Source organism: Lissotriton helveticus, chromosome 7, assembly GCF_964261635.1.
Source record: "Lissotriton helveticus chromosome 7, aLisHel1.1, whole genome shotgun sequence".
In the NCBI taxonomy this organism is placed as follows: Eukaryota; Metazoa; Chordata; class Amphibia; order Caudata; family Salamandridae; genus Lissotriton; species Lissotriton helveticus.
In genome coordinates this window covers 1669501081-1669524495 of record NC_136068.1, presented here as the reverse complement: position 1 = coordinate 1669524495, position 23415 = coordinate 1669501081, and the positions used below count along the sequence as shown (strand labels likewise).

Sequence of the window (23415 nt, the reverse complement as noted above, 5' to 3'; positions counted from 1 at the left end):
CGTGACCACGTATAATACGAGTTCAAACCAAATGACAAAGATTATCAACAAAAATTTGAAGATTTTGAACAGCGGTGGTCGGCAAATACCAAAATCAATCTTCTCACACAAAAAAGCACAAAGCATAAGGGATGTTTTGGTCCACACAAGACCAAAATCTAATAACAACAATGGGCAAAAGAATCCGAACTTTGTGCATGGCCACTACCCATGTGGAGGTTGCAAAGTCTGTTGCCTAACTGGTAAAAGCAACAACCTGACCTTTAACAATGGGACTGTTTGGGAACAAAGGAACTTCAGCAATTGCAATAGTGCAAATGTCGTGTACCTAATCACCTGTCCCTGCAAACTTGAATATGTAGGAATGACGAGCAGGGCCGTAAAAATCAGGATAGGTGAACACAAGAGCACTATAAAATGCAAAAAATCAAGTACAAAACTCACCAACCACTTTTTGGAAAAGAATCACAGACCTGAAGAAATATCTTGGACTGTGATAGAACAGGTGGGCAACGAAAAGTTCCTTCTGGAAAAAGAACAGAGGTGGGTGTTTCGCATCCAATCCCATAAAATAGGTTTCAACGATGATATACCGTGGGGACAACTTTAATCCTACATAGCTTGAACCTTCTGATCATAATAATGCTCTCGATACACTGCCAAATGAGATCACACAGCTCCCGAACAATTTCGGTACTCAAATAATGTCTGGTGAATACTGAAATTAATTGAGATCACCTGAGTTGGATATATGGATAATACATGGCAAACTAATGAGTTGGGAACATAAGATTAAATGTAGAAAACTTTGTATACACCAGTAATCTCGCCAGAACGAGTAGTGGAAATCGTAGAAAGACTTCCGTTTTTACACTACTTTGTGCCAAATAGCGGCGGCCATCTTAGGTCAGCGCACCAGTTTACTCCGTGGGCGTCAACCTGATGCAGCAGACAAACGCGGAAGTGAATGGTTTCTTATAACTATGCGGCAAGCGAGAGACCGACAGTCCTCGGAGCAGCACGGAGGTAGGAACAGAGGCAAACTCTCACGCCGGTGATGTAAGTAATAGACTCAGACCTCGAGTCTTAAATAAATTGGTCACAGGGGCATTTAGAAACGTAGACACGAGCTGTTTATAACAAATGGGTGCGGCTTTATTTTTCAGTCGACCGCGCTGAACACCCTTCGCCTGCAAGCTCATGGGGCACTGAGCATTGACAAAGAGAGTATGTATAACGCTATCATGATGGCCTCAGTAGACATTGCCATTTTTAAAAAAACGAAAAACAAGGGTCTCATTTCTCTTACCTGTTAGGTTGGTTGTGTGAGTGTGTTGAGTCACAATTGTATGGGTGATGACACAAATGCGAACCGCTTCAGTTGGAGGGTTCTGTAAAATACATCTGGTATAATCAACCGGTCATGAGAGGTGTATAATGAATGCTTTTTACTAAATAAAGCTCAACAAACGCTTTTAGGAGCCAAAAGCGATTCGCTCCTACCACAATGTAATACAAGAAAAAAAGATCATTTGCAGCAGTTTTTTGATCTAAGAAAAACATGATTTTGTGTTATTTTCTCCCTCTCTCTTTTTCTCCTTTTTATTTACACAGACCACAATAGGTCATTATTTTATTACTCCTTTTTGGTATTCATTGCAAAGTACCACGCTTCACTAGGGCCAGCTCATGCCCTGAAGCTCAAATATTCAGCTTATTTTTGCTGTATTATTTGTAGGACAGTAGGCTTATTACTGTAGAACTGAGCTATCAGTAGTAGGGACCACGATATGGTCCTGATGAGTAAGCAGTAGGGGACTGCTTACGAAACATGTCGACTAGGTAGCAAGCTATTGCTCTACCTCACTTTCCCCTTCTTAACGTTCCCAGCTAGAGAAGCAAATAAAATATATTTTTCTACTAAGCCAGGGAATTTTTAATTTTTTGTATTTTTTTGCACTCACTAGTTAGGTCCCTACACTTCACTGACACCCCTACACCACACATAGCCCTGTCACATTCAAGTGCTCCCGCGTAGTTCGTCTGGTCGTAGCACGCCCCGCCCCGTTATAGGGACGGGAAGACCCCTATGATGAAGCATGACACTAAAGGATTTTTTTAGTGTGTGAGGGGTATTTTAACAAGCACATTGTGCTCTTGTCTTTCCAGATCTAAGAGAGAGCCCAGTATTTCACTGGATCACTATTAAAACACTTTAAAAATAAAAAAAAATTGTACACCTCTTCACATTGATAGAATCTCATTGTTTATATGATACGGCTAGGAGGGTGATTCTATCAGTACCTCTATGCTGCCTCTTTTTGTTTTGGGACCCAGGTGCCTCCTAAACATCTCTGAATCATGTGGCAGGCACCGCACGGTGCCTACCACAGGGTGTGGGGATGTTCAAAAACATGCCTTTTGGCATTGGGGCTTGAACTGAGGCCCTATTCTGGCCCGCAGCACAAGCTTCAATGCAAAGAGGCATGTTTCCGATCGCCGCTAGGGAGGTTGGATCCTAATTTGTCTGTCGGGACCGCCGACTACCTATCGGCAGGTCCCTTTAAGACAGCCATGCCAGTCGGACGCTTGTCTAACCAGCTTCGTAATAGGTCCCCTAGTATCCTCGCCACCAAACTCTAAATCAGGCCCTAAGTAATAAAATCACCACATATTGCTAAAGTTGGAACTAAACTATAGAATCCTTCTGTTTAATTTTACATCAAACTAATTATTATCAGAAAGATTCCAAATAGGACCATTAATATTAACCCAGCAGAGAGGAGGAGATCTAACACAATTCTTTAGGAGCACTCAAGCCCCATTATGATTTTTTTCCCAGCTGACTAATTAAAAAAAAAATAATAACTAGCTGGTATAAATTGCCCATTTTATTCTAAAATGTTTTGACTAATGATTAATGCTTACACATATGCTATTTGTCACTAAATTAGCACCAATTCCACTCGATTCATTCAACGGCACCAGGCCATTTTGTGTAACTGCCATTGCAACTCACTTTAAATGGTGGCTATATCCCGGTGTTCTAGTTCACTGTAGTCAGCATAGGACGAGAAAAGACCGGAATGTGAAGCACTGAAGAGAATTCTCCGGGTTTGCGGGTGAAAACAAAGAGAAAGATCAGGGACCAGATTCCTCATATTTTGATGTTGCTCAATACAGCTGGACAACTTGCTGCGCTTGCCAAATGGAGAGAGCCATTTACCAACCTATGCCGCATACCTGCTCTCTTTCAGATCCAGCGCACTAGGTGCTGGCCAGCCCCATTGCAGGCACCCTTGCATTATGTGGCAAGGGTGCCTGCGATGTAGGCAGGATTGTTTTTGTGCAGGAGGCAACACCTTCCTGTACAAAAAACATCCAAATAAGGGGTTTACTCTTTCTAAGAATGCCGCACACTTAGAAAGAAAAGGAAAAATAAAGATATTTCTTATTGTTAAGCCTCTATTGGAAAGATGTACAAGTTTGATACATTCACAAGTATACTTGCAAATATGGTAATGTGGCAAATACATGGGTGGATGCATGGGAATACCCACCATAAACCCATGTAACTCATGCCTGCCGCAGAGTAACGTAAAGTAGTGACTTGAGCTACTTTGCATTATTACAGATTTACCAAGAAAAGCTGGGCCCCACATTGTGGCTTAGCAAATCTGACTTAAGGATTGCATTGCACTTGCATCAGCTTGGTTGACGTAAGAGCAATGCAATCCTTTGATAAATCTTGGCCCAGATGCTTAAAAATGTATGATTGGTAAGTAGATAGGTTATTCTGACCAAGGGTGTTTTTTTATCAAAAAGCTTGCAACCCTTTTGATGTATATTTATTGACTTATTTAACTTCAGGTCTTGAGGTTCGTTGTTTTATTTCTCTTTTTAATGTTTGCCATTCCAGATGAGTTTACGATACTTTGAAAGGAAGGCACATTCAAGGCTCTACCAGAAACACATGATCCGGGAACCTGGTGAGCTGCAAAAGCTGATCCTTTCTTACCTCAAAGAGAAGGTAAGAAGGATAGTAAACGGAGAAGCAAACTTTTTGGTGATTTTTAGATGGTTTAGAAATTAGCACTTTGTGCATGAGGAATCTTCAGTGCGAAAAGTTTTTGTTTTAGTTGGAATTTGCTGCCTAAAAATGAGGTAAAAGGGAAATGAAGTTACATTTTCAACTACTATTGTTTGTGCCATGCATGCCTTTGAATGATTTCGATTAAAATAAAAACGAATTGTTAGTTCAAAAGGTATAAAGGTATTTAGGAGTTTGCAAATGTGCGACAGGTTAGACAAACGTTAAAAATGGGTTGGAGAGTATAAAAGAAATATGAATGGCTCATTACATCGTTAAAAACAGGAACATTTTGTTTTTGTTAAGATATTTACGGGCTTATTTATGAGTCCTTGCGTCGCTTTTGCGCTGCCGGTGCGTCAATTTTTGTGACGCACAAGCGGCGTAAAAAATTTGCAGTTTGCATCATATTTACAAAGCGACGCATCTAGGTAGATGCGTCACTTTGTAAACCCCTGCACCACATTATACCTGCGCCAGGTATATTGTATGCAGGGTGGGGATTCCACCGCAAGTAAGCCGCATTGAAATCTATGAGATTTCACTGCGCCACTTCTAGGATGCAAATGCGTCCTTATCTTACGCCTGCCTCACAGCAGGCGTAAGACTGACTTGCCCATCTGAAATGACCCATTGCTGGAGTTGCGACACTTTTGTGACACACTCCAGCAATGCGTCATTTTTGCCCCTACAGATACGTCAGAAATACTGACGTATCTGTAACTCCTTGCGACTTGATGCGTCATACTGTAAATATGAAGCATCCAACATGCCGCAAGGAGGGTGCAATGAAACACATCAGTGTTTTCACGCAGTGATGCGTCACTTTTCATAATTGAGGCCCTTAGGGCCAGATGTATGTAATCCCAGATTACCGATTCTTAAATACCTAATCATACTGATTCGGTATTTAAGAACTGGCAATCGGGATGTAGGTAATTTTACCGATTTAATTACCGAATCGGTATGATTCGGCCATTCATTCCTATGGGCCTGGAGGCCCATAGGAATGAATGTCAATTACCGAATCGGTAAATACGGATTCGGTAATTGGGGGAAACATTGAAGGGTGGCAGGGTGTCACTTTGACACCCTGTTGCACCCCTCAATTGTGCATGGGTGCACATGTTGCAGACATACATGCCCTTAGGGCATGTATGTCTGCAAAATGGCACTGTTTAAAAAGCAAAAGAAATGCTTTTTAAAGGGTTTTCATTATTTACCACCAACTTCTAGTTGGTGGTAAATTATGAATTCTTAAACCCCTGTAGCACTGATTACAGTGCTATCTACATGTCAAAATACATATTCAGTAATTTTACCGATTCGGTAAAATTACCGAATCTGTATTTTAACATGCCCCTACATCCCAAACTCCAAATACCGGTCGTTACCGACCGGTATTTGCCTTCCTACATCTGGCCCCAAGTGTCTTACAAAACATGTGTATGTTAATTAAAGTTCTAAGAACTTTAGCCAGTATTACACCCTACTCATTTTATGTTTGTGGCCACTTTACCTCTATTAAAAGATTCCACTGCTGATTGTTAAGTTCTAATGAACTACTACCCTATAGCAATGAAATGATTTATGATTATTCCTAAATAAGTACACAGAGGGACATTTCTTTAGTTCAGGTTTTGTTAGATAGAATCGTCAGAATAATTTGTTTTTATCTTTCTGTTAGACCTGCCTGCCTTAGGATGATTTTTCCCAAAACCTTTTGCCTTACTCCTGTTTTTGCTGAATTTAATTCTGTTGGCCTTAGGGCTCCAAACACTCCTTTAACATGGTGAAATTGGCTTACAACCAATTTGCACATTTACTTTACGTATGAGTCCCTAGTAAACTCATAAGTCATTTGAGCTCTGATCCATTCCTCTGTGCCCCACCCCGGTCCGCCGCGGCTTGTGCCGTTTGTGCGGAGGGGTAAGCACCATCTTGCACGCTTTGTGGTGCTGCCTTCCCACCACAGCTGACAAAGACAAGTCAGCATTCCACGCTTCGCCATAACGGTCCCGCCTACCTCCCAGTCAAAAGGAGGTGCGCCGAGCGGGTGCGCCAAAGGCATGCCCGTCTGCACCTGTCCGCGCCAGACCGACGCAAGATGCCAGACACCCTGTCCTTTTTACCCTTCATCTCCCCCTCTTCTTTGTACTCCCTGCTCCTAGCATGTCAATCATAAAATATACGAGCCGAGAACTACACCTTCTGAACAAAGCATCTCTGGGTGCCCAGAAGGGCTGTCAAACGACACTGCCTCAAAAACATCAAACCTGAATCCCACCAACCCAACAGACACCCCAACACCACAAAAAATCTCAATAAAAACAAAACTATCCTAAACACTAGCCACGCACCAAGGCCACACAACCTGACCTGTCTGTATTGCAATGCACGCTCTATACCTAAGCATGCACTGGACATCTGGGCCTTACTAAAAACATGATCTCTTCTACATTACCGAGACCTGGTTGCAAGATTCCTCTCAACCCGACATAGCAACAGCCCTTCCACCCGACTATCGTTTAATCAAACAGCACAGGAAGGATAGAAGAGGTGGAGGACTAGCAATTGCCTTCAACAGCAAAATAAAAAACTCATTTTGTGGAATCCCACTAGTCAGATTGGGGCGAACTCTGTGTCTTCACTACTGAGCTTTTCGACAAAGAATCACAGAAAGGAGCCCTCCTGGCACAAAAACTCACTTCATCAACAAATTGTCCGAAATAATCGCTCCTCACATTCTAGCCTCCAATAACTTTTTTTTACTAGGAGATTTCAACTACCACTCAGAGCTTGCGTCAGACCCACATACCAAAGATCTTATCACCAGCCTAAGCTCGCTTGGGCTGAATCAACTGGTCACTGACCCTACACACTCTACAGGTCACTCCCTCGATCTACTATTTTCAAATTCATCTCATATCCTATTTGTCCAGCAATTCCAAGTCCTATTGTCAGATCACCATGTAATAAAAATTCAGATCAAGGGACGCAGAGACATTCTGCCCATTACGTGAACTTAAACTCTGTCGACCGTGGAGAAATATTCAAATAGAGTCCTTAACAACCCTCTTTTCCATCCCCTCAACGACGGAAATCACTCTTATTGACAAAACCACTTAAGACTTGGAAACCGCAATCAGCAACACTCTCGACATTATCACCCCCATTAAGACCACCAAATGTCCGGCTAAACTCTCGCCTTGGTTCATCCCCAAATTTAAAATCGACAAACTTACTGCTCGGAAGGCAGAAAGCAAATGGTGTCAGTCGCAAAATGAACAAGATAAAGAACAATACAAAAAACTGCACCAAATGTATATGGGCCACATTGCCTTAGCCAAAAAACATAACCTGTTAGCAGAATAGATCAAGCTTCCAATTCACACACGGAACTCTATAAAATATTCAAAGAATTTACCACTCCCTCTGCATGCCAAACTCCCCTCAAAGCATCCCAAGATCGGGTTGACTATCTTTCATCCTATTTCAAAGGGAAAATAGACAATATTTACAGTAAATTCCCACTCACCACCAGTCCCCCAACAGAAAACAACACATCCCACACTTCGTCCACCCCCTCTCTTATGCAATTTCGCACAATAACTGAGGAAGAGGTGGGCCTAGCCCTTAACTTCTTAACTGTGCCGAACGTTCTGCGCTAGTGCGGAACGTTCTATGGCGCGGGTGGGGCCACGATGGCCAACGGACGTGCGCAGTACTCCAAAGGTAGTGCATGCGACGGCCGATGGCCGTCAGCAGCAGTGATGAGGTTAATAAGGTAAAATCAGGATACCCTGATGATCCGGCATCGGCCCGGATTATCTCTAAAATCTCTCTGGTCCTGATTCCACACCTCTGTCTTCATTTTCGGCGCAGGTGCCACCCCGCTCAGTTGCCGTACTTCTTGGAGCTTTCGCGGGTGCCTACCCCGCGCATTCATACTTTATTTTGACCCCTGACGGGGGCCCACCCCGCCAGGGACTCGTGCATTTTAACGGGAGCCCACCCTGTTTTATTATTTATTTTATGGGAGCCCACCCCGTATTGGGCCAAGAAATTCACCGCTGCAGCCCGGGGAGACAGAGCGCCGCAGCCGCGACCCGGAAGCGGACGGGAGCCCACCCCGCTCTCCTGTGCCTGGAAGCAGCCTGCAGCGTCCTGACCGGGGCCCCCGAATGCGAGGGAGAGCCCCGGACTGCCTACCTGAGCCCCGCGTCCGCAGAGGGGGGACGCCGCAGAGAGGAGACGCCGCCTCCCAGCAGCCGGTGAGTGCGGGGGTCTCGGTGGGTCCCAAGTCAGTGAGGAGCGGCCCCGGATGGCAGCGGGTCGCTCCTCTGCTAAGTGCCGCATTTTCTCTGTTTTAGAGCCCACGAGGCTTCACGCGCATTGGGGGCATTTCCTATCACTCCAGAGCCCACAAGGCTCCACCGATTGCGGGCGCATAATTGTTTTAGAGCCCAAGAGGCACCCAGATGCATTGAGGCTAGAGGGGGCGTCGGGGCACATTGACGGAGCCCGCCCCCCCAGTTGTGCTAACTTTGTTTTTTTTTTTTTTAGGTAAAACAAGGGAACCCAATGGATACCATTGGACCATGGGCAATCAATTATTTAATAAACAAAGATCCTAAGGGTAGTTCAGCAATATACGTAATATAATTATAGACCAAAATCAGTGCTATAATCAATTTTCTTCACCCAGCCGGGTGAAGAAGAAGTTTTAATAATCAATGAGATATCAATTGACCTAGGAGAGGTCACAAATACACATTTGAATAGGGCACAATCCTGTACCTAACCCAAAATGAAAAAGCCAACAGTAAGAAAGATAGAAAAATGAAGAGAAAGTTTTAACAGGCAAAGAACGTTGGAGGCAATTGTCGCTTGTACATTATTACATAATTTCGACAAGTTTCAACACACAGTATCTACAGAGCAATATATAAATAGGTTAGCTGTAGAACTGTAAAATCATCGATGTTTCGATCCCCTGGCTCCTAATAGCACGGGATCATCATCAGGACTGTAATAATTAATGCCTGTTTGTATTGCAGACGCCTATCGTATCCTTTGGAATTAATTCAGGCGTTGTTAGGAGATTGAATTTACCCTCGTATTTCTAGTGCCTTAATTAAAGGGCTTGTCTGCTTCAATCGGGGCCCTCAACGGAGTCCTCCTCACTGGCAGAAGTCAGGTACAATGACCAGAGTATAGTCCTTGGTCACTCAAGCCGCGTGATTACGGCAGTGTAGTTGCTTTCGTAGGAATCTACGAAGCCAGGGACGTGGGGGAGACCATTGAGTCATTGTACCTGACTTCTGCCAGTGAGGAGGACTCCGTTGTGGGCCCCGATTGAAGCAGACAAGCCCTTTAATTGAGGCACTAGAAATACGAGGGTAAATTCAATCCCCTAACAACGCCTGAATTAATTCCAAAGGATACGATAGGCGTCTGCAATACAAACAGGCATTAATTATTACAGTCCTGATGATGATCCCGTGCTATTAGGAGCCAGGGGATCGAAACGTCAATGATTTTACAGTTCTACAGCTAACTTATTTATATATTGCTCTGTAGATACTGTGTGTTGAAACTTGTCGAAATTATGTAATAATGTACAAGCGACAATTGGCTCCAACGTTCTTTGCCTGTTAAAACTTTCTCTTCATTTTTCTATCTTTCTTACTGTTGGCTTTTTCATTTTGGGTTAGGTACAGGATTGTGCCCTATTCAAATGTGTATTTGTAACCTCTCCTAGGTCAATTGATATCTCATTGATTATTAAAACTTCTTCACCCAGCTGGGTGAAGAAAATTGATTATAGCACTGATTTCTGTCTATGATTATATTACGTATATTGCTGAACTACCCTTAGGACCTTTGTTTATTAAATAATAACTTTGTTTTGGGGGCCTTTCAGAAGGTAGAGCAGCCCCGGTTGGCAGCGGGCCACTCCCCCAGTGTGGTAGCAATCTTGCCCAATAGTCCAGAGCCCACGAGGCTCCAACGTGTAGCGGCATTTTGTCTTTCAAGCCCACGAGACTCCAACGTGAATTGGGGGCATTTTGGGTCTCGAGCCTGCAGGGCTCCCACGTTGATCTGAGGGCACAGTTCTTTCAGAGCCCAGGAGTAAGCATGGGCGTAAAATCCGCTCCGCTCGCGGATTTTTCGGATTTTCGGCAAATCCGCAATCCGCGAACGCTCGCGAATTTGTCGAAAATCCGTGAATCCGCTCGCGGCGGATTTTTTGCTTGGTTGCGGCGCGCGGCGTGGTGCACGGCGTTCACTTTCCGTCATTTTAGCGTTTGCCGAGTTGTTTTTCTTTGCGAGTGACGCGCCATTTTAGATCTTGCTGCGTGTTCCCGCGGGAGTTTGTCGCCCGCGAATACGTACTCGCGGCTTGCCACCTTGCACAGCACACCTCGCGAGAGTTCGCAATTGCGAACACGTAGTTGCGGCGGAAAGGAACAATCTCGCACTTGCGAAATAGAGATTTTGCAATTTCGCACAAGAAAATCACCAGCAAACAGGATAAACCTTCAGAAAATTATGATTTTTATCAGAATCACTCCTCAGGTTGACATTTGCATGGCCTTTTTTTTTTGCAAGGAGTCCATTTTGGGGGGGGGGAGGAAGGAAGTGCCCCACAGTCTCCAACTTCCTGTTCCTGTCCAGCAGGCTCCTCCCAGTGCTTTGTCCATCTCCTGGTCACTTTCATTTGGATCTGGAGCTGGAAGGATTACTTTTTGTGGGTGCTGCTGGATATTTGGATTTGAGGCCTTTTTGACTGTCTTTGGATCACTTTTGGATTAGAAATCAACTTTCACAAGTAAGTTTGTTTGGGGCATTACAGTTGCTGCAAGTAAAATTTTGGAACTTTTTCAGAACATTAAATAAATTATATTGTGGGTAGCCACAGTATCCAGTAGAACCAGGGTTGGTTAGGGGTGCATGATACAACTGTTTTGTTGAATTTAAACACCATTTAGGCCATGGATGGGCTGGGATTGTGCTGATTTTTGTCCTTTTTTTGGGACTGCTGGTGGGGCCCTTTGCCCAGGTGTGGTGAGTGTTGCATGGGCCTAGTCTTTCTGTGGGGTGTCTTCTTGAATTTAAACATAATTCATGTCATGGATTGGCTGGGATTGTGCTTATTTTATTGTTTTTTGTCGTTTTTGGGGGGCTGCTGGTGTGGCCTTTTGCCCAGGGGTGGTGGGTGGTGCATGGACTGAGTGTGCCTGTGGTGTGGTCTCACTCTCTTTAATGTAAACATCATGGATGGCATTGGATTGTGGTGATTTCTGGCTGTTTTTCTGTTTTTTGGGGGTGTACTGTTGATGTGGACTGGTCATGTGGGTGGTGGTGGTGGCCATCTTGAGTGCTGGCTGCTACAGGCAACATGTGCTTGGGGTATAAGAAGGGGCCATTTTGAGGAGAGGCAGTGTCTGAGGCCTGCACTTATTTTGCCTACTTTTCATCCATTATGCCCAGGGGTAGTGAGTGTTGCATGGGCCTAGTGTTTCTGAGGGGTGTCTTCTTGAATTTAAACACCATTGAGGCCATGGATGGGCTGGGATTGTGCTGATTTTATTGTTTTTTGTCGTTTTTTTGGGCCTGCTGGTGGGGCCCTTTGCCCAGGGGTGGTGAGTGTTGCATGGGCCTAGTCTTTCTGTGGGGTGTCTTCTTGAATTTAAACATAATAGAGGCCATGGATGGGCTGGGATTGTGCTTATTTTATTGTTTTTTGTCGTTTTTGGGGGGCTGCTGGTGTGGCCTTTTGCCCAGGGGTGGTGGTGCATGGACTGAGTGTGCCTGTGGTGTGGTCTCACTCTCTTTAATGTAAACATCATGGATGGCATTGGATTGTGGTGATTTCTGGCTGTTTTTCTGTTTTTTGGGGGTGTACTGTTGATGTGGACTGGTCATGTGGGTGGTGGTGGTGGCCATCTTGAGTGCTGGCTGCTACAGGCAACATGTGCTTGGGGTGTAAGAAGGGGCCATTTTGAGGAGAGGCAGTGTCTGAGGCCTGCACTTATTTTGCCTACTTTTCATCCATTATGCCCAGGGGTAGTGAGTGTTGCATGGGCCTAGTGTTTCTGAGGGGTGTCTTCTTGAATTTAAACACCATTGAGGCCATGGATGGGCTGGGATTGTGCTGATTTTATTGTTTTTTGTCGTTTTTTTGGGCCTGCTGGTGGGGCCCTTTGCCCAGGGGTGGTGAGTGTTGCATGGGCCTAGTCTTTCTGTGGGGTGTCTTCTTGAATTTAAACATAATTGAGGCCATGGATGGGCTGGGATTGGGCTTATTTTATTGTTTCTTGTCGTTTTTGGGGGGCTGCTGGTGTGGCCTTTTGCCCAGGGGTGGTGGGTGGTGCATGGACTGAGTGTGCCTGTGGTGTGGTCTCACTCTCTTTAATGTAAACATCATGGATGGCGTTGGATTGTGGTGATTTCTGGCTGTTTTTCTGTTTTTTGGGGGTGTACTGTTGATGTGGACTGGCCATGTGGGTGGTGGTGGTGGCCATCTTGAGTGCTGGCTGGTACAGGCAACATGTGCCTGGGGTGTAAGGGGCCATTTTGAGGAGAGGCAGTGTCTGAGGCCTGCACTTATTTTGCCTACTTTTCATCCATTATGCCCAGGGGTAGTGAGTGTTGCATGGGCCTAGTGTTTCTGAGGGGTGTCTTCTTGAATTTAAACACCATTGAGGCCATGGATGGGCTGGGATTGTGCTGATTTTATTGTTTTTTGTCGTTTTTTTGGGCCTGCTGGTGGGGCCCTTTGCCCAGGGGTGGTGAGTGTTGCATGGGCCTAGTCTTTCTGTGGGGTGTCTTCTTGAATTTAAACATAATTGAGGCCATGGATGGGCTGGGATTGGGCTTATTTTATTGTTTTTTGTCGTTTTTGGGGGGCTGCTGGTGTGGCCTTTTGCCCAGGGGTGGTGGGTGGTGCATGGACTGAGTGTGCCTGTGGTGTGGTCTCACTCTCTTTAATGTAAACATCATGGATGGCGTTGGATTGTGGTGATTTCTGGCTGTTTTTCTGTTTTTTGGGGGTGTACTGTTGATGTGGACTGGCCATGTGGGTGGTGGTGGTGGCCATCTTGAGTGCTGGCTGGTACAGGCAACATGTGCCTGGGGTGTAAGGGGCCATTTTGAGGAGAGGCAGTGTCTGAGGCCTGCACTTATTTTGCCTACTTTTCATCCATTATGCCCAGGGGTAGTGAGTGTTGCATGGGCCTAGTGTTTCTGAGGGGTGTCTTCTTGAATTTAAACACCATTGAGGCCATGGATGGGCTGGGATTGTGCTGATTTTATTGTTTTTTGTCGTTTTTTTGGGCCTGCTGGTGGGGCCCTTTGCCCAGGGGTGGTGAGTGTTGCATGGGCCTAGTCTTTCTGTGGGGTGTCTTCTTGAATTTAAACATAATTGAGGCCATGGATGGGCTGGGAATGGGCTTATTTTATTGTTTTTTGTCGTTTTTGGGGGGCTGCTGGTGTGGCCTTTTGCCCAGGGGTGGTGGGTGGTGCGTGGACTGAGTGTGCCTGTGGTGTGGTCTCACTCTCTTTAATGTAAACATCATGGATGGCGTTGGATTGTGGTGATTTCTGGCTGTTTTTCTGTTTTTTGGGGGTGTACTGTTGATGTGGACTGGCCATGTGGGTGGTGGTGGTGGCCATCTTGAGTGCTGGCTGGTACAGGCAACATGTGCCTGGGGTGTAAGGGGCCATTTTGAGGAGAGGCAGTGTCTGAGGCCTGCACTTATTTTGCCTACTTTTCATCCATTATGCCCAGGGGTAGTGAGTGTTGCATACTTGCATGTCCGTAGTCTTTCTGTGGGGTGTCTTCAATGTAAACATCAAGGATGGCATGGGATTGTGCTCATTTTTCTGTGTTTTGTCGAATTTTTGGGGTGTATAACTGAACTGATGTTCCTCTGTCTTCCATTGCTTTTAGGTGCACAAGAAGACTCAAGAGAACCACCAGTGCCAGGAAGAAGTCCTGCAGCGGTGTGTGCAGCATAACGTCACGCGACGTCATGTCTGGACACAGAACCCTCTGCAACTCGTGCAACTGCTGCCTGCTGACCTGCTCTGAAGAGGATGGCCCCAAAAAAAGTAACCCGTAGCTCCTCTAGCAAGAAAGGTGCCAGTAAGGAGCAGAAGAAGCAAGTTACCAAGGAGACTGGTGTGCCGCCCGCCCCTTTTTTTGGGAGTAAAAAAAAAAGTATGCCTGCAGCAGCAGCAGCGGGATCTGCTGGGGACCAAGCTGGCAGCACCCCCCCCCGCTCCATTGGGCTCAGTGCCACCACCACCACCACGCCAACTTAAGTCCAAGCCCTTGAGTGCTGCAGAGGCAGCCAGTATAGTTCTTCAATCACCATCGACCAGTGATGTTGGCTCATCGCAAGAAAGCAGCAGCAATGTCCCTCAATCAACACAGGTTATTGTAGCTCATCTGACGAGTGTTGAACAACCACAGCCGCAACAACAATCACATGTGCAAGTACAAGCCCAAGTACATGTGGAAGGAGAGGCAGCGCAAGGAGATGCGCAAGCAGAGGTGCATGGAGGGTCACAAGTGCCCACAATAGTTGTTCCTCCCGAAGTAGGGGCACATCAGGAAATCGACAATCAAGGCGAGGTATCATTTGAGGAAGCCACTCCTCCTGCTGATCCTTCATTGTCTTCCACAACCCTAGCAAGGAAGAGATCAAGGGTGGTGTCTACATCCTCTTCAAGCACACCTCCTTCTGATGATACGGATCAAACTTGGGAACCAGCACCACAGCCGTCTGAGAGTGAGGCACACCATGATCCAACAAAGGTACTTAAGCGTAAAAGGAAGCTCGTCCAAAGTCTCAGACTTATGGAGTGTGATGAGGCTCAACAAGAAGTGGCGGATACTGCTGCTGATGAAGACTCTGCCAACGACGACCCAGTCATCATAAAGGTCACTGCAGCCCCAGCGGGCATGCAGCAAACAGACATTTTGACCCTAGCCCGAAGAGCTGCTGCGCGTGATGATGATGATGATGATGTTGTCGATGAGGAGGCAGTGGAAACACCACAATCATTGGAGTTAAGTAGTACACCAACTCGTCCCGCTTCCATATTTCTTTCTGGCAAGAAGAGACCTTCGTCAACCTCGACCTTAATTAGTGGCGGTGAAAGTGGAAAACGTACAAAAGTTGGGCAATCCAGATCCTCCACTTCATCTGGCATTAGCTTCATGACCACCACCACCAGTATCGCCGCCTCCTCCAGGTCCCACAGACACTTCAAGTCCCCAGTTTGGGACTTCTTTACTGTTTGTCCCAAAAATCCAAAGTTTGCCATTTGTACCCTTTGTAAGCTTGCAGTTAGTCGTGGTAAGTCAGGTACCAACTATGGTACCGGCGGCCAGAGTGGTCATCTTGAGAGAAAGCACGCTGTCAAATGGTTTGCGCACCTAGCTGCGATCAAGAAAGGCCAAAATCAAGGAAACGTTGATGTTTCATCTGATGTTGACGAGCAGGAAGAAGACGTGTCAAACACTTCCCTTACACCCAGTACCCCTGTCAGCAGCACACCCAATGTGAGGCACACTAAGAGTGTTGGAGCGAGTGAGACACCAACGCACAAAAGTTCACCAGCGAGCAAAATTGGGTCAACGAAGTCATTATCAGCCCGTAAATGCTTGGTCCAGGCCAACATTAGAACAATGCTTACTTCAGACGTGCCATATGAACGCAACCACCCACTGACGCGTCTGTATAACACTAAGCTGGCTAAAATGCTAGCTGTGGACCTTCTACCTTTTTCTTTTGTAGAAGCGGTAGGTTTTCTTGAATTAGTTGCAACGCTCTGCCCTAAATGGAAGGTTCCGAGCCGGTTCTATTTTGCCAGAGTTGCGGTTCCAGCACTACATGAAGATGTGCTGCAGGCGATTGGGGCAGCTTTGCAGAAGAGTGCTGTTCACACAATACATCTGACAACAGACATGTGGACCAGTGGCCCAGGCGATGATTACATGTGCATCACTGCACACTGGGTCTCTTTTTCAGGTGTTAAAGCAAAGCTAAACGCAGGTGTTGACCCGGACCAAGTTTTCAAAGCTGCTCGGAAACATGCAACACTAGCCATGTTTGGCTTGGAGAAAAGTCACACAGCAGAAAACCTTTTGGAAGAGTTTGACAAAAAGGTCTTGACAATGCTATCCCCCCTAAAACGCAAGATTGGTTATGTTTCCACGGATAATGGCGCCAATGTAGTTAAGGCCATGTTCCTTGGTGACCATGTTAGAGTGCCGTGTTTGGCGCACTGTATCAACCTGGTAGTTCAAAAATTCTTGAGTGATAAAGAGAGTCCAGCGTTCGAGGTAATGGCCACCTGCCGCAAAATGTGCAACCATTTCAGCCATTCTTTTAAGGCCCGGAAGCATCTGCGGAGACTGCTACTTCAACGTGGAATGCCAGTGAAAGCACTCATCCAGGAGGTGGCAACACGTTGGAACTCAACCTTCTACATGCTTGAGCGTCTGCATGAGCAGTATACGGTACTCGATCACTATTTCTTGACAGAGGCTACATCTCAGAAGGAGGACCTGCGGATGAGTAAGGCGCAATGGGACATAGTTAAAAGCCTGACAGACATGCTTCGTCCTTTTGAGTTCTTCACGCGTGCAGTCAGCCAGGAGGACTGTAATTTGGGAAAAGCTATCCCATTGTTGTGCATACTGGAGCACCAACTGATGGCGGTTTCTTCTGAGTTTGAAAAAGATGAAAAAAAAAACAACATTTCATTTTGTCTGAGAAATTATTACATCGCCTACGTGGTGATGAACGTCTTCAAAACATCAACTCAGATCAGCATTACATTTGTGCTACTATTCTGGATCCACGCTACAAAAAGGCGCTGGCAGACAACGCATTCTTTCCTTTCGCTGATGCAGATGTTCAAAAGTACAAACATTGGTTAGCCTGGTCAGCCAAGAGGTTTGAAAAAGAACGGCAGGTTATTGAAGGAGAAGCCAGTACATCAGCATCAGCATCAGCAGGCCATCCGCAGTCACAAGAATCCACTTCTGCACCTGTGGCTGGGGCACAAGTGACCTCTCAGCCGTTAAAGACACCGGCAACTGGATCATCTGCACCACACACAATGACAACACTAACAGTGGCTGGGGAGGAGGATTGGCTAAGTTTGATGGGGTATGGTTCTCGAAAAAATGTCACAGGCACAGCAAAAAGTAAGCAAAGTGGAGGAACAGTTGATGACCTTGAGTCGATGGTGCAGGACTATCTGAATGACTCAACAGAGGTCTTCCTTAATGATGAGCCATTGCAGTATTGGCATGGCAAAAAACAATTGTGGCCACAGCTCTTCAACCTGGCTATAAACTATTTGTCTTGCCCACTCGCAAGTGTGTCTTCTGAACGTGTTTTCAGTGCTGCTGGTGGCATTGTAACTCCCAAACGGAGCCGCCTCTCGCCCAAAAATGTGGAGCGGCTGACAATGATCAAGATGAATCAGCACCTCATACCACCAGATTACAAAGTACGAGAAAGCACGCCGCATGAAGACGAGGAGGACAGCAACGTAGATGAGGGGATTTTTTCTCTGTTCGGTGCCACTGACCTCATCCAGCCTGAATTCGCAGAGTATGATGACGAAATCTTGTTCTTATTCCCTGACACCGAGCCCTGAAAATGAGACAATCAATCAAGAACTTTCTTTTTCGTCCTTATTCACTTTTATTCCTGTGTGCTTTGTGTCTCTCTTTCTTTGTTTTGCACAGTTAATTTAATTCAAACTTTAATCACCTAATCCCAAAAACAAGACCATCATCAGAACTGTCTTCACTTGTTTGCTTATTGATTTGAAGGTGCCGCAGTCTACATTCCTCAGGTTCACAAGTTCTGAAGAACATGCTCCTCTATCCTCCTCCTCCAGACTGCGATTTCCCTCCAAGCAGAGTGCTGGATTACGCACAATGAAGAAAGACTCAGCACTTGTGGGGGTGTTGTACTTCTTTGCGGGTGAGTTGACGGTTTTGGGCCCATTGCTGTGAAGCTCTAATAATGGACAAAAGTGTTTTGGACCAAATATGAGGTGGAAATTTCTTGCCGTTTTTGCTGACTTGCTTGCCTTTGAGGTGCTCTTTGGCGGGGTTCCGGGGGTTTGTGTGTAATTTTTGGTGTCTGTCGAAGCACTGCTGCGACAGTCTAATCTTGATTGCATTTGCTTTTCAGGAAATCCGTGGTGGAAAACAGGAGTTATGATGATTGATGATGACGACCTAGCTGCACAGCGCCGCGTTTGGACCGAAGGCCGAGAGACATTGTAAGTATGAGATTTAGCTTTTTCGCTGTTTGGGGGTGTTGTGTCGGGTGTTTTTTTGCGGGTGGGTTGGCGGGTCTTGCCTGGGGCATTCCTGGGAAGGTCTAATACCGGATACAAGTGTTTTGGACAAAATCCATAAGGAACAGCCTTTTTTTTGCCATTTCTTCAGACATCTTGCTCAATGTAGCGTTTTGGGGGGCTTCCTGCTGTTCGTGGGTGGGTTGCGGCCGGGGTCTCTGTCGAAGCACTGCTGCGACAGTCTAATCTTGATTGCATTTGCTTTTCAGGAAATCCGTGGTGGAAAACAGGAGTTATGATGATTGATGATGATGACCTAGCTGAACAGCGCCGCATTTGGAACGAAGGCCGAGAGATATTGTAAGTATGAGATTTAGCTTTTTCGCTGTTTGGGGGTGTTGTCGGGTGTTTTTTTGCGGGTGGGTTGGCGCCGGCGGGTCTTGCCTGGGGCATTCCTGGGAAGGTCTAATACCGGATACAAGTGTTTTGGACAAAATCCATAAGGAACAGCCTTTTTTTTGCCATTTCTTCAGACATCTTGCTCAATGTAGCGTTTTGGGGGGCTTCCTGCTGTTCGTGGGTGGGTTGCGGCCGGGGTCTCTGTCGAAGCACTGCTGCGACAGTCTAATCTTGATTGCATTTGCTTTTCAGGAAATCCGTGGTGGAAAACAGGAGTTATGATGATTGATGATGATGACGACCTAGCTGCACAGCGCCGCGTTTGGACCGAAGGCCGAGAGACATTGTAAGTATGAGATTTAGCTTTTTCGCTGTTTGGGGGTGTTGTGTCGGGTGTTTTTTTGCGGGTGGGTTGGCGGGTCTTGCCTGGGGCATTCCTGGGAAGGTCTAATACCGGATACAAGTGTTTTGGACAAAATCCATAAGGAACAGCCTTTTTTTTGCCATTTCTTCAGACATCTTGCTCAATGTAGCGTTTTGGGGGGCTTCCTGCTGTTCGTGGGTGGGTTGCGGCCGGGGTCTCTGTCGAAGCACTGCTGCGACAGTCTAATCTTGATTGCATTTGCTTTTCAGGAAATCCGTGGTGGAAAACAGGAGTTATGATGATTGATGATGATGACGACCTAGCTGCACAGCGCCGCGTTTGGACCGAAGGCCGAGAGACATTGTAAGTATGAGATTTAGCTTTTTCGCTGTTTGGGGGTGTTGTGTCGGGTGTTTTTTTGCGGGTGGGTTGGCGAGTCTTGCCTGGGGCATTCCTGGGAAGGTCTAATACCGGATACAAGTGTTTTGGATAAAATCCATAAGGAACAGCCTTTTTTTTGCCATTTCTTCAGACATCTTGCTCAATGTAGCGTTTTGGGGGGCTTCCTGCTGTTCGTGGGTGGGTTGCGGCCGGGGTCTCTGTCGAAGCACTGCTGCGACAGTCTAATCTTGATTGCATTTGCTTTTCAGGAAATCCGTGGTGGAAAACAAGAGTTATGATGATTGATGATGATGACGACCTAGCTGCACAGCGCCGCGTTTGGACCGAAGGCCGAGAGACATTGTAAGTATGAGATTTAGCTTTTTCGCTGTTTGGTGGTGTTGTGTCGGGTGTTTTTTTGCGGGTGGGTTGGCGGGTCTTGCCTGGGGCATTCCTGGGAAGGTCTAATACCGGCTAGAAGTTTGTTGGACAAAATCCATAAGGAAACACCAGTTTTGGCACTTTTTGTAAGTTAGGGTTCGTTAGGGTTAGCCCTAGCAGCAGGATTGCATGTGTTTAGGGGGGTTCTATTGCAACGCGGTTCTGTTGTTGTAGAGCACTGTTGGAGCGATGCTGGCTATGGATACTTTTGCTTGCAGGCAAGTGGTTTGAATACAATCCACGGTCTGTATTTGGGCCTACTGTTACTTTCAAAGTACGTTTTGTAACCATTTTTCTGCTAGGCATCGTTTTTGGAGATATGATTGGGTTCTTCTACATTTTTGCGACTGGCTTTAGTAAGGGTCTTGGTGGGAGCATTGCTGGGAAGGTCAAATTTTGTTCTAAAACACAGTAGTACACCCACCTTGAGGGGAAAGATCCGCTATAATATTATGGCCATACTTATTGATCCTTAAAAAGGTGACTCAGACAGAGCACGCAATTTCAAAAATATTGTACTGTCTATTAGGGAAATCAAAGTGTCACTTTTTGAACCACACAGCGTACATACCTTTTATTTATTTATCAGTGGTATTGTAATAGCACTTCCTGTTTTCCGTTCAATAATTACAGGCCGGGTTTCAGTCAACATCCGCCAGGCAGGCAGTGGACAGGGTGTCTCTTCTGTCAGTGGTCACCACCACATTGATGGACGAAGCGTCAGCTGGAATGGAGGAGTGCCGCCAATAAGAGGAATTGTTTGCTGCATGCAACTTACTTACCAATTTCAACAGGACAACTCCAACAACATACGCAATACAGATACAGTATCCATTGTTGTCTTTTATTCTATGAGTGTGACTGCATGTGCTTACCTTTAGTTTGTAACCAAAGATTGTCTGTAAACTCTGTATCTTCAATTATTGTTTGTCCATGCTCTGCTTTTTTTTTCTTCTCTCAACAAAACCTACCCAAAAAGAAACCCCCATTCCCATCCATTTTACAAACCCTAACCCTCTTCCCCCGGGCTGTGTTGTTTTGCTTGATGTCTGACTAAAATGACATCAATAATTCCACACACTTGCTGGGGAGGATAAGGTGATAGCAGCAACAGGCTGGTGAAGGAATACGAGGATATCTTCTAGACTTACTCAGCTTCAGTACTATATCTTCTAGTAGTAGTAGCCAATGTCAAATAAATTCAACGCAAGTACTAGTTATACTTGCAAGCAAATACTTTACCATTTGTTAGGCTACATTATGGCACTGTTCTAGTGTACTGTCACCTGCTATTTTCTCGATCGTACCGTAACCGTTGTAATGCTACAGTAAGGAGGACAAACAAGGTTTCGTTTTCTTTTTTTCCATAGGCATGCAACTGCCACTGTGTCACACCACTAGTACCACCGCAATGAGGAAATGTCACCCGCCCAGGATTGACAACGTTAATCCCCATTTCACCTGGAGCCAGCCCTGGGCCTAGCCCTAATTTCTAACACAAATTACAGGTAAGATAAGCGTTTGGTGGGAGGTAGTATAATGGAGTATTATTTCGGAGTAGACAAGAGATTGACGGTTGTACTACTAAAGTCCTACGACTGTTCAGGAAAACAAAGTTACTGTTACACCCCCGCCCCCCACCCACCAGACTGAAAAGCAGTAAAAAACAGGTATGGTCAGATAAAGTTGAAAAATATATTTATTTAGCCCTAACAAAATAATCTCCCTCACCCACCCTAACCCCAACGATTGTCTCTGAAACGTCCCAAAACGATCCCAACTCCCAAATCCCACCCCCCAAAAGTCTATAAAAAAAGGGCAAGGGACACTCCACTACTGGAGGGTGCTGGTGCTGGTGCATGATGCGGCATGGGCATCATACTCCTTGCGGAGGGTGGCAAGCTCGGAGCGGAGGCCCTTAACCAAGTTCTTATACCTCAGGACCTCCTGCTCCAGGTTGGACATGCGGACTCGTAGGCGGCGTTGGCGTTCCTTGCAGCTCCTGTGGGGGGCAGCTGGTATTTCGGTTGCTTGGCGGTGGCGGTCGGCTTTCTTAGCCCGGCTCGGTCCCGCTGGTCTGTCACGGAGGAGGATGCAGTGGTCACAGTCGAGGATGTTGCCCCGCTCGACTGCGTGTCCTCCTCCTCCTCCAGGGCCACCAGCCGCCGATACTCGGCGACTGTGGCCTCCAGCCTCCGTTGCCGGGCCAATCTAGCCTGCTCCCTCCTTGTTGTTGATTTGGAAGGAGCAACTATATGAAGAAAGAAAGACATAGTCTGTAACCAATGCTCCTTATTAATAACACAAAGTGATTGAGCCGAAAGTTGGGTCACAGAGTACAAGTAGCAAATTGAAAGCACAGTACATAACTATTGAGGACAGTATCTATGTAACCTCCCACTTCTGCATCCTTGCTCTAACAGTAGTGGTAGTTTAATGAACTAATTCTACGACCACTATGGACTTCCATTACAGTCGACTATGACAGTACACCAGTCTTATTCTTCTTCTTCTCTCTTGTTTAGGGAAATGGGTACGTTATCTTATGCAAGCCGGCAGAATGACATGGACACAGCACAGTGAAGTTGCACCCGAGAAAAAAAGTTGCACACCATGATGATTGAGACAGACTTGCGTTACTGTACCGGTCCAGTACATGCAGGTGGTGAAGCTATTACTTTTCTATTACGGGTGGCACTGAGAATACTCTGTTACAAGGGCTACTGCTTAATTAATTTACCTTTCACCCTACAGTGCAAATGAGTACTAGAAAAGGAAACTGAAGAAGCTAACTAATTTGATTATCTATCACTTCACATGGGACGTATTTAATGACAGATGAGATGACTTTAGGTGCTTTGCTTAATATTGAGTGAACAGTGATACACCCACACATGAATGACGTACTACAAGTAAACTAAAGTTATTAAGAGAGGTACGGAGTGTCCACCGTAATAACCAGATATATGCTGTGAATGCAAACGCAATACAAAGTACTGCTACTATTCATGGTAGTATTGGACACATTTACAATTTCTTTTCCTTGCCTTCCCTGCACTGGGACGGACGTGCGGGTGCGGTGGTACATGCTCTTCAAGGTAACACTTACTTCACCTGGCGACCATCTACTCTCTCTAGATACACATGTGCTATGTAAGAGTCAGAGAATACCATGCTCCAGGCATCCATTCAGTCAAAGTATACGCACACATACAGTTTCTGTTTCACCCACCCAGGCTGCTGTCCTTCCACCCATCCTTGCTTCATCATTGACCCAGCCATGCACCATACCATATTCTTTCCTTCCCAGCCACCTCGGGGGCCAAGCAAACACATATCGTTCTTCTTTGCCAGCCATCATACAAGTTCGCGTCCCACTTACTTACACCCTTCTTTC

The 23415-nt window shown here is 45.9% G+C and overlaps 1 protein-coding gene across 2 annotated transcripts in view; it reads left to right on the top strand.

The window, feature by feature from the left end:
* LOC144767607 (putative methyltransferase DDB_G0268948) overlaps nt 1-23415 on the top strand; it is a 652594-nt gene that overhangs the window by 104947 nt on the left and 524232 nt on the right. For both annotated transcript variants that reach the window (XM_078651010.1, XM_078651008.1), the window contains exon 2: nt 3920-4030. In XM_078651010.1, the coding sequence (XP_078507136.1) occupies nt 3920-4030 (111 nt within the window). The remainder of the gene's footprint in view (nt 1-3919; nt 4031-23415) is intronic.